The 12,496-nt window shown below is 39.5% G+C and overlaps 1 protein-coding gene across 2 annotated transcripts in view; it reads right to left on the bottom strand.

Moving 5' to 3' along the window:
• IPCEF1 (interaction protein for cytohesin exchange factors 1) overlaps positions 1-12,496 on the bottom strand; it is a 206,319-nt gene that overhangs the window by 66,245 nt on the left and 127,578 nt on the right. For both annotated transcript variants that reach the window (XM_008007648.3, XM_073022320.1), the window contains one exon: positions 1,370-1,443. In XM_008007648.3, the coding sequence (XP_008005839.1) occupies positions 1,370-1,443 (74 nt within the window). The remainder of the gene's footprint in view (positions 1-1,369; positions 1,444-12,496) is intronic.

Raw genomic sequence — 12,496 nt, 5'->3', positions numbered from 1 at the left:
CTATTGTCTAGTCTCTAGTTCGTATAGGGAACTGAGAGTCAATTTTTTATGTCAGAATATCCAGAACAGGGCTGAGTCTTAGCTGGTCAGTAGTTTCCATTTAAAATATATAGGCATATCCTTTTCCTCTCACTTGCTAACTGCTTTGCTATAAAGATACAATAAATTCAATTTTAAAGTGATAGAAATGTCACTTCAAAATATTCAGAACAACTACTTTAAGCAAGGTATTTCTTCACTTTCAATCAAATATACAGAAGAATTTTTATAGGAAAATAATCAGGTATGGAACATCCACTCTGCAGCAACACATCAGAAATCTTACCCAAGGAACCCTTTGTTAGTAAAGGAGAAATATGAAATAGGTTTTAGTATAAAAGAAAAGCAGAAAACATTGAAGATAACAAACGAGAAGTGCTTCCACTTTAACCTTTAGGCAGGAAGTCCTGCAGCACAGCACAGGCCACGGTTTTTGTAAATAGCCAGTCCTTTTCAAACCACAAGAATCAACACTGGACATGTGCAACCACAACACAGAGGCAAAGACTTAAAGTTAACACCAGTTTACTAATCTTGTTAAAAGTACTCAATCGCTGCAACGAGTAACATAGGACAGAAAGGAAGGCCTCCTTCTGATAAGACTGGAAAAGATGTCAAAGGTAGAAGAAATAATAAGAAAAAGGTGAAAATGGACACATATGCAAAATATAGCAGACTGCTATCATGGGAGGAGCACTTGAATGAGAGTCTAGATACCTGGGTTTACAGCCAGCCCTCTCATGAGATCTAAGCAGGTCACAGACTCTTTGGGCTGTTTCCTTCTCAGGAAAACCAGGACCATGAGCTGGTGATTTTTTTTGGTCCCTGTCAGTTCTCAAATCTTTTGGATTTAAATTAGATCAGAGTGTCATCTCTAAGCTTAAGACATCTCAGAAAATTCAATTCCCAGGGTGCATCTGATTAACTCCATAAACTAAGAAAGAGAAACTGGTCTTGCTGGCATATCTGCAACTCGGGTGAGTCCTATTTAACTGCTTGTTCTTTTCTTTACTAGAACTGAAGCTTGACATCTGACCTCCCTGCCAGTCCTGGAGGGGTTTTATTCCATCACAGACACAGTCATCAGCAACAGTCCATGCCAAGGCTTCATGGGGGTTTTAAAATCCATCTGCTCCACAAAACAAAAATTCCAGAAAATGAGAGGTTAAATGCTTCTATTTCTATGTAGGGTGCCAACCCATAACGCTCCAAAATCTCAGTCATTCCAACGTTACCTTCACTCACTTCTAAATCACCATATCACTTGGTGAACATCATGAAGAGATAGTATCCTGGCTCAGAGTTTTGTGGAAGATGAGAGACAACTTACTGCTTTTTCTTGCATTCGGATGCTCTTTCCACAGTGAAATCAGGCAGGTTGACAAATCCATCAGCTTTCTCTGCCTGAAACAAACACATACCACAAATAGGAATGAATGCATCAATCCTGGGGATTAGTGTATTGAGATCATATACATGGAATAGGGATGGTATAAATGAAATGAGGGAGAATCAAGAGATACCACCCTGAATCACGATGGAGGTGTCCCAGATACACAGTTCATGAGAAAAATTAATGTTCTCCTGATAAGCCACCCAGAATCTTTCCATGAGAAGTGACATGACATGACACAGCTTAGGGATGGTCACCATATGGCAGGCATAGGACCTGCCTCCATCCGCCTCCTGTCTCTGTGGAAAACATAGCTAACCAAACAGAGTCTTATGTCTGCTGAGCCCGTCAGCATCCACAGCATCTTCTATTCCTACTACTCTAGTCAGCTAGCACATAGGAAGAAACCTAACTAGCATTCTTGATATATATGGTGCCCAGAGCCCTGACTTTGGAGTTAGCAAATCTGCATTCCTATCATGGATCGACCATTTACTGGTTGTTATGACTTAAATGAGCTCAGATAAACAAAACAGCTAAGAGTCACTCAACACACATTATTTCCCCTCCCAAGTCTGTAGGCAGGGCCTTGGGGATTAAATCACAGAGCTACATCTTTCAGAACCTCAGTCCCATCGTTGATTCCTGAGGATTGTTTCTACAAAGAAAAGACTGTGGAAGAAAATCACATTCATGAGGACGTAGCATACATGTCACTTTACATCAGCAAAAACATGTATAGGAAATACAATCACTGTCCCACCTCTCTAAGAATTTGTTAATCTGTGTTTTACAAATAAAGTTTAACTGAGCCACGACGAAGCTGGATTGTTTGTCACCCATAGAATTCACATCTTCTTGCATCAACACTGATGTCTCCGAGTAGAGAAATAGAATCCACAAGATTAAACATAAATGAGTCTGTGGTTACTGGGAGATGAGAAAAAATGGATTTTGAAAATACAATCTTAATTTTACAAGTCGGCTAGCTATTAAGTTAGTGTCATGGGTGCTTTTAGTTTACTTGATCATTCTGCTCTTTCCTTTATTGTCAACTAGAGTGCAATTTGCATTCTTTTCTTTGGAAAAATTAAACGGTGAAGCATCCAACCCTTTGCCCATCTTCTCTCTCTTATGTGACTCAACTCATCTAAATTCTTCACCTGAAATGCCTTCTTCTTATAAGTTTCAAAACTCAAGGCTGGGTGCAGTGGCTCATGCCTGTAATTCCAGCACTTTAGGAGGCTGAGATGGGTGGATCACTAGAGGTAAGGTGTTCAAGATCAGCCCAGTCAACATGGTGAAACCCTGTCTCTACTAAAAATACAAAAAAAAAAAAAATTTAGCTGGTCATGGTGGTGGGCACCTGTAATTTCAGCTACTTGGGAAGCTGAGGCAGGAGGTTAGCTTGAACCTGGGAGGTAGAGGTTGCAGTGAGCCGAGATCGCGCCACTGCACTCCAGTCTGGACAACAGAGTGGCACTCTGTCTTTAAAAAAAAAAAATTCAAAACTTAATTCTAATGGGTACTCTCTTCTTTAAATAGTATTTATGCATATGTGCGTATACAGAATGAATATGTATTCATTCATATGTATATTATATATATGCAGCTTCTCTCCTGACAGGCTGCATAATTACTGGATGCTGATTCTCAAAGAGAATAGAAGGTATTCAGAGAATACAGACTAAGTCAACTTTCTGTACAATGCACAGTGCTTCCTGTGGATTCTCAATCAAACTTGCAAAAAAGTATAGTTTTGAAAAACTATGTTAGGTCCCATCAATTCCACTTTTAGATCTACAAACTGAGTATTCCTTATTTGAAATGCTTGGGACTGTAAGTGTTTTATATTTCAGAATTTTTCTGATTTAAGGATATTTGCATGTACAAACAAGTCAAGCATCCCAAATCTGAAAATCTAACACCCAATGAATACTCCCTTTGAGCATCATGTTGGTGCTCAAAAACTTTCAGATTTTGGAACATTTTGGATTGGATTTTTGGATTACGGATGCTCAACTCTATGCCCAAAGGAATTGAAAAAGGATACTCAAATACATGTGCAGCCCTGTTCACAAAGCACTCACAACACCCAAAAGGTAGAAACAGCCCAAATGCCCATTAACAGATAAATAGATAAATTAATTGTGCTGTATGTATACAATGGAATATTATTCAGCCTTAAAAAAGGATAAAGTACTAATACATGCTATGTGGATGAATCTCGAAAACCTTGTGTTAAGTGAAAGAAACGAGACACAAAAGCTCATCTCTCATATGATTCAATTTATAGGAAATATCCAGAAGTGGAAATCCAGAGAGACAGAACATAGCTACCCAGGGCCTAGGCAGTAGGAAATAGGGAGCAACTGCTCAGTGGGTAAGGGGTTTCCTTTTGGGGTGATGAAAATGTTTGGAATCTAGATAGATGAGGAGGTTGCACAATGTTGTGAATGTATTAAATGCCACTGAATTGCTCACTTTAAAGTCGTTAATGTTAGGTTGTATGACTTTCATCTCAATTTTAAGAATCTATGTTAGGGTAAGGCGTTTTTATGTAAATTTCTATAATTAATTTAGAAAGAAAAAAATCACTTAGACTCAGCATTTGTTTCTATTTCCTCCTCCCATTCATTTCCATATGTTCCAGAGAAACCGTAGAGACCAAAACTCCGCCCATGTTGCTAAATCCCCTCTACTGTTTTCAGTCCTCACTTAATTGAACTCTAAGTGGCGCTGTAGCTGCTTTCTCCCTCTGGAGCCACCCTCCTGTTGTGGCCTTTTTGACAACACATTACTGCTGCTCCCCTTTTTTCTCTAACTATGCCTTCTTCTCTTTCAGGGCTCTTGTTCTCCTGTCTATTTCTTAAATGTCAGAGTTCCCTAGAGTTCTGTCCACAGACTTATTCTCTTTTTGTTCCAAAACTCTCTATGGATTCATCTGTCATCATTGTACACACATACCCAAAACCCATACCTTGTATCACCACTGTCTACATATATCCAAAATCCATATCTCAAACTGGGATTCAATCCGGGAACTCCTGTCCCAGATTTCCAGCTGCCTAGTAAGCCTATTCCCATGGGCCCCGCAAGAGTAACAAATCCAAAATCAAACTCATTATCTTACTCTGTAAAATGCCTATTCCTTTCTCCTGTGTTCTCTACTTCAGTGAACAATATCACTTTCTAGCCAGTTGCCGAAACAGGACATCTGAGAGATATCCCCAACTCTTCCATTCCCTTCTCGGTGCCCGTGCACGTAAACTCAAAGTTGTATTGTTGCTGCATCTGCTCACGGGTCTTCAATCCATCCATTACCTACTGCCTCCTTCAACTTACCCTTAATGTTTTGTTGAATGACTACAAAAGTCTCCTAAACTATTCTCCTTCTCTGTAATTCTGCCCTTTCATCAAATTTAGTGTCCAAATCACAGTCACAGTCACAGCAAATCTTTACATCATGAGCATTCTTCATGGCACTGTTCTGATTAAATACCCTGCATGGTGTCCAGTTGCCCTCGCGTCAACTCTAAATGCCTCAGCAGAGGATTTAGACCCTTTATAATCAAGCCCTGATTAGTTCCACAATTTCATCTCTCCCCCTCCCCCATTTAGCCAAAGACAAACAGAAAAATCAAAAACAAAGGAAAAACAATACTTCTGGCCAGGCGCAGTGGCTCACGCCTGTAATCCCAGCACTTTAGGAGACCAAGGGGGGCAGATCACCTGAGGTTAGGAGTTTGAGACTCACTTGGCCAACATGGTGAAACTCCATCTCTACTAAAAATTGCAAAAAGTAGCCAGGCATGGTGGCGGACGCCTGTAATCCCGGCTACTTAGGAGGCTGAAGCTGAGGCAGGAGAATTGCTTGAACCGGGAAGCGGAAGTTGCAGTGAGCCGAGATCACACCACTGCACTCCAGCCTGGGCAACAGAGCGAAACTCTGTCTCGAAACAAAAAAAAAAACAATTAAAAAATAAAATAATAAAAAAAGAAAAAACAATAGTTCCATGGAGCTGAATTAGAATCAGTACCCAATTTATGGCATGATTAGTTTCTAGAAAACTCATTTTCAGTACAATAAATCTATCTCAAATGATATAATACACAAATCAATCAACAAAAATGTAACACACCCACATACACTTTTAGTAGTATTTTTATTCATCTAAAAATAAAATTGGCCAGGCTCAGTGGCTCACGCCTGTAAGGAGGCCAAGGTGGAAGGATCACTTGAGCCCAAGAGTTCAAGACCAGCCTGGGCAACATGGTGAAATCCCATCTCTGCAAAGGTATAAAAATTAGCCGAGCATGGTGGCACACGCCTGTATTCCCAGCTACTTGAGAGGCTGAGGTGGGAGAATCACCTGAGCCCAGAGGTCGAGGCTGTCATGGGTTGTGATCACACCACTGCACTCCAGCCTGGGTGACAGAGTTAGAATGTGTCTAAAAAAAAAAATTAATTAACTAATTAAATTTAATCAATGTAAATTAATTAAATTTAATTAATGTAAAAAATAAACGGTAAATCTTCATTTGAGTGGATTCCTTTTCTGCATAAGTGAAACAGCTGAGATTCCCTTAAATAGGAGCCTAAATAAGTTTGGGTGAAAACATCTTAGTGTTTCCCCAGGAAATTATCACTTTAAAAGCAGAAGCTTTTTTTTGTATTCTGAAGACAGTTGAGTTATATTCAAAATCACGGATAATTTGTGTCAAAAATGGTCCCTGCTTATTTGACTTGCAAAAAAAATGCCTCAAAAATGACAATCACAGAGGGCAAATCCTGAGAGAATGACAGTTTTCTTCTCTTCCTCCTCCTTTTCCTCCTCCTACGCTTCTCCAGATCCCTTGTTGCCTATTATATTAACTAAAATGAGTTTGTTGAATGAGATCCTTCTTCTTCAATTCCTAACTTTCTAAAAAGTTTCCTGCAGGTGGCCAAATGGGGTGGCTCACGCCTGTAATCTCAGCACTTTCGGAGGCCGAGGCAGAAGGATCACTTGAGCTCAGGAGTTCAAGACCAGCCCAGGCAACATAGGGAGACCTTGTCTCTATTAAAAAAAAAAAAAGGTTTCCTCCAGGTTCTATATGGGTACCTGCAAGTTTCCCTCGAAATCCTGATGTAATAAAAAACTTGTTCTCCTGCCAGAGGTATCAAACCCATCCTTTGGCCATTGTGCAAACTTCTCTTTCCAAATCTAGTCTTAAATTCAGAAGAAACACATTCCTTTTACTGTGCTTAGTTATCTGGTCGTTTGTCTGCTTCGCCAATGGATTGTGAGTACCTTGAAGGTAATAACTGTGTTGTTCATGCATATTATTTATAAGGTATGGAATAAGTACATGTAAAATAAATAAATACATTTTATGAATGAATGAACGAACTATAATCTTTTTCCTCTGACAATAAAGTGTTAAAATGAGATGCAGAAGGTAGTGTGAAAAAGTTTGACAGTTTTTTGTTTTTTTTTTCAGATGGAGTATCTCTCTGTGTTGCCCAGGCTTGAGTGCAGTGGCGCGATCTTGGCTCACTGCAAGCTCCGCCTCCTGGGTTCACGCCATTCTCCTGCCTCAGTCTCCCTAGTAGCTGGGACTACAGGCGCCCACCACTATACCTGGCTAATTTTTTGTATTTTTTTTAGTAGAGACGGGGTTTCACTGTGTTAACCAGGATAGTCTCGATTTCCTGACCTCGTGATCCGCCTGCCTCAGCCTCCCAAAGTGCTGGGATTACAGGCGTGAGCCACCACACCCAGCAGTTCAGCAGTTTCTAAAAAACGTAAGCATAAATTACCTTACAACTGAACAATTCTACCCCTAGGTATCTACCCAAGAGGAACGGATACAAATGCCCATGCAAAGGTTTATGTGCAAATCATTATAGCAGCGTTATTCGTAATAACCCAGAACTGGAAACAGCCTAAATGCCCATCAACTACTAAATAGAGTAGGACACAGCCATATGATGAAATGCTATGTAATCACGAAAAGGAGCAAACCACTGACACTCGCTGCAACATGGATGAACCCCGAAAACATTCTGTTAAGTGAAAGTGAAACACAAGCCATCACTTATGACTGTGTGATTCCATTTCCATGAAATGTCCAGAAAGGGCAAATCTACAGAGACAGAAAGCAGGACAGTGGTTGCCTGGGGTTAGGGGTGGGAATTAACTGTAAATAGGGATGGAGGATCTTATTGATACAATAAAAATTATTTAAAACTCTTTTATTATGATGGTTGCACCACTCGGTAAATCTACCAAAAATGAATGAACTGCAAATTTGAATAGTGTGAACTTTATGATACATAAAATGTACCTTAATACAGCTGTTTTTAAAAACATGAGGTGCAGAAGAAGTTTGGAGAATAATATGTAAATTAAATCTCTCCTAGTTGGCCATCAGTGAGACTTGGAAGCAGGTGAAATAGGAGGCTTCTGACAATCCCACTGACGATTCAGTATGATGGTTCAAACTTCAGATACCAAATTAGGTTTCTATTTCCAATACTCCATGGTTTAATCTTAACTATAGTTTCAAGCTTGGACTATAGGAATTTTGGAGACACAAATACTTCATGCAATGTTTGCCAGACTTCAGACATTTTTAAAAATTAACTAAAATAGAACATTAAATTTTAATATTTAAATGGCAGAGCATAGAGGCTTTTTAGGACAGTGAAAATACACTGTATTTTTTTAAAGCTGAATATATGTCATTATACATTTGTCCAAACCCATAGAATGTACAACACCAAGAGTGAACCCAGGATGAACTATGGAGTCTGGGTGACAATGATGTGCCAATGTCAGCTCATCAATTATATCAAATCTCCCACACAGATGGGGATATTGATGATGGGGAGGTTGTGCCTGAGTATGGGCAGGGAGTATATGGGCAATAGCTGTACCTTCCTCTTAATTTTGCTGTGAGCCTAAAACTGCTCTAAAAAGATAGTCTTTTAGAAATTAACTAAAATAGGACATCAGATTTTAGAATTTAAATGCAAAAATAAGTGTTCATTGCCATGATAACATTTGGCCTTTTTGTATCACAGGTATTTTGGAAAACATACAAAATTACTTCTTAGGTACCTACACATGTCAGAAAAGCAGAAGAGGCTGACCAGGAGAAATGAGAGTGACGTGTATTCCCGAGTCTAAGTAGGTCAAAGAAGACCAAGCCAGAAGCAGATGAATGGTAATATAGGAAACGGTCATGTAGTTCCTGGTTAAAAAATGAAAAGTAATATTCTCTCTCTATTTTAAATGAAACCATAGTTCCTTAATTCTAAAACCCTGATTTCTTTACACTTCAATAATTCTGAAATCAGAAGGCACCTTAGAATCTATGTATATTTTCATTGCAACGTTTTCTCCCCTAAAACCTGTTATTAAATAAATTATAGGTCTTAAATAGAATCTTGAATTCAAGAAATAAAATTAGCTAAAAAAATTTCTTTGTAATATACTTTTGTGTTTTTAAGGGAATGTAGAATTGAAATTCTTGAAATTACCTTAAGCAAATTTAATGAGGTTACCCAATGACGATCTGAATCAGGAGAAGCTGCGCAAGTCTCCATTTCTCCACGTAAATCTATTGTTTTCTCAGTTATTCCCCAAAACCCCCAGGGCACTGGAAACAGATGAGGTCTAAACTGAGCTGAGCTGCCCATTCTCATGCCACCTTAAAACAGTTGTCACTAGATTCTCACACTACACACACACTCAAGACCACTAGAGAAATCTGAATTATATTCTTTAAAATAGAAAGTAAAAGTAAATGGAGATCGAAGAAAAGATAGTTTAAAATTCACTGTAAAAGTTCTAATTCTACGGAGAAACAGTCATTCTCACACATTGCTGGTGGTAATGCAAAATGGAACTCAACAGAAGGAAACTGGATAATAATCAGCAAAAATACACTTGCTCATTGACCCAGAAATTCCATTTCTGGGATCTGTCCTAAATATACCTTGGAGAATATACGGAATGACATGTGCATTGCAGCGTTGTTTGTATTTACAAAGGATTGCAAAGAATGCAAATGTCTATCATCAGGGGACAGTTGAATACACCATGGTATCCACACACAGTGAATAACTATGAAAAATGCCATACGGCACATACAGCAATCTCTAGGACACAGTGAGAGAAAAAGTAAGGTTCAGTACTATATATGTAATATGATAATTTTGTGTAAGAAAGGAGGCTGGGATTGGCTCAATATACACACTTGCTGTATTTGCGAAAAGAAACACGGAAAAATAAACCAAAAACAAATAGAAAAGGAGGAAGAAAGAGGATAGAGAACAGAGATGCAAAGGAGACTAACTTGGTTGTAACTTGTTACAGTTTTGACTTTGGAATCGGGTACATGATTGATTTTTTAAATCAAAAACAAACATGAAAAAGAAAAGCAATTCTCGAAATTAAAAACAAATAGAAACAAACCTAACTGAATGTAAACATGGTGACACAGTACTACACAAATAATCATTGCTCTGAGACGCCTCAGAACTTTGACTATACATACTTCATGGCATACAGGCTAAGTAAGTACTCTTCGCAATGACATGTTATTATCATCTTTACATAGTCTTGGTAGGTTTTTCCTTTCTTCCCCTCTAAAATTGCACAGAATCTAAAGCTTCCCTCCTTCTCTCCATACAATAGCATCCATGGCATTGCAACTCATCTGCCCCTTCCTTTCAGAAAAGGAAAAATGAAGATTAGCACACCAACACAATCTACATTCTGCAACTATCACAGAGAGCTGCACGTATTCGCATCAGGCTGTGACAAGCACTGTACCAAAAGAAAGAAAAAATGCCTGTATTTTATTGTCTTGTAGATATCAGAAGCAGACACGGTAGGGAGTGTGCTTGGAATCCTTTTAAGAAATAATAATCTTGAGTAACATATAATGAGACCTAACATTTATTGAGTGCTAAGCATATGCCAATGAGGCAGTACTATGATCACAACCTTAAGAGGAAAATTAATCCCATGCCAAGTGCCAGAAGCTAGAACACCAAGCTAGCCTGGCATTATACCATGGGAACCCCCATGTGGTACTATTAAAGTGACAAGACTCAGACCAGGACCCAGCAAATAGTCGAATAATTCTAGACAAGACTGAAGAAATTCTTCAGAGCTAAAATAGGCTCAGGAACTGAAATGGGAGGAGGAGAGAATCTGCAGTCGACACATGGCACAGAAATAAACAACCTTGGATTTGGAATTAATGTCTCGATGCAAGCCACATACTCTGACATCCCAGGCAGAGTACTTAACTTCTGTGAGTCACTGTCCTCACAGCGAATAAGCAGCTATAACCAGCTTCTCCAGACTAAATAGAAATTAACACAGATGTGTGTAATAATGTAAAATTTGTTAAAGCTATAAAAAATCCAAGAATTTATTATTATTAGTTCCTAGAAAAGCAGGAAAATGGGTGAAAAGAAAACAAAAGAGAAGGACTGATCCTGAAATTAATGTAAAATAAGGTGTTTTTTGTTTTGTTTTGTTTTGTTTTTTTGAGATGGAGTCTTACTCTTGTCCCCCAGGCTGGAGCGCAGCGGTGCGATCTCATCTCACTGTAACCTCCGCCTCCCAGGTTCAAGTGATTCTTCTGCCTTAGCCTCCCAAGTAGCTGGGGTTACAGGCACCTGCTGCCAGGCCCAGCTAATTTTTGTACTTTTAATAGAGACAGGTTTTCGCCATATTGACCAGACTGGTCTCAAACTCCTGGCCTCAAGTGATCTGCCCACCTCAGCCTCCGAAAGTGCAAAATAAGTTTTTTGACTGAGTGCACTGTAAGCGGAGCCCTCCGACTAGCTGTTTCTGTGTCTCAGCTCTCCTCTCTTTTCTTTACATCAGATTAATGGTTGAAAAAAACATTTTAGATTATTTGGAGAATAATAATGCTAGTAAACTTACTATATTCTTCATGTATTATTTGGGGTGTATTTTTACTAAAACATTGTTGCATTTGGGTTTAGCGAACATTACCCTATGAATATAATTAGATTTAGATCCAGAGCGAGACTTTTTTCTTACAAACACCTAGAAATAGATATTCTACATAGACAACAGTTGGTAAATGTTTTTGGCTAGAAAAAAGGCCCAATTTCCTACAGAACCCAATTTCCTACAGAGAATCTTGGCATTGATTATAAAAACAGACGGAAAGAATTGATTACGCTAATGAGGATGGTTCTGGGGATACTGAGGCTCCAATAGGGGGAAGAGGGGAAGGGTTCTGCAGTAAGGAGATCACTTACTCTCAGTGACCCTGACACATGCCCTGTCCTTACCACCCAGGGCACACTGGCAAGACTTCCTGCACCAGCACCTGCATCTCATTGTGGGAAACCTTCTCTGGCTGCCCTATTCCACTCGTTCACCTGTACAGAAGTCCTCAGAGATCACTGCCCTGTGGGACGAGCTCTCAACCAGCAACGAATGGGACTTGGGGCAGAAATGCCCCCAGCTGGGTCAGACGCCATGGCTCACACCTGTAATCCCAGCACTTTGAGAGGCCAAGGCAGAAGGATCTCTTGAGGCAAGGAGTTCAAGACCAGCCGGGGCAACATAGTGAGACAACTCTTTGAAAAACATACAAAAATTAGCGAAGCACAACTATGTGCACCTGTCAGGAAGATTGCTTGAGCCCAGGAGTTGGAGGTTGCGATGAGCTATGATCACACCACTGCATTTGAGCCTGGATGACAGTGAGACCCCATCTCTAAAAAAAGAAAACTACATAAGTAAACAAATCAATATCCCAGTTCCTTTTCCCTTAGTGTGAAAACTCTGGGGTACATGTTTTTCACAGGCTTCCAGGGTTCCCCAGAAAGATGAAGCTTTGGTTACCCACAGTCACACCCTGCTTGCTAAGGAGAACTTTATTAACTAACTTTTCTACCCTCTCTCACTTCCCTATTCCCTTTCCGAGTATCTCCTGGGTCACTTCTCAAGTAAACTGCTAGCACCCAAATCCTCTTCTTGAGTCTGCTTCTGGGAAACCTAAACCAGGATGCTATTCCCC

This window comes from Chlorocebus sabaeus, chromosome 13 (assembly GCF_047675955.1).
Source record: "Chlorocebus sabaeus isolate Y175 chromosome 13, mChlSab1.0.hap1, whole genome shotgun sequence".
Classification (NCBI taxonomy): Eukaryota; Metazoa; Chordata; class Mammalia; order Primates; family Cercopithecidae; genus Chlorocebus; species Chlorocebus sabaeus.
The sequence above is the reverse complement of the archived record's forward strand: the minus strand, read 5'-3'. Positions and strand labels throughout refer to the sequence as shown.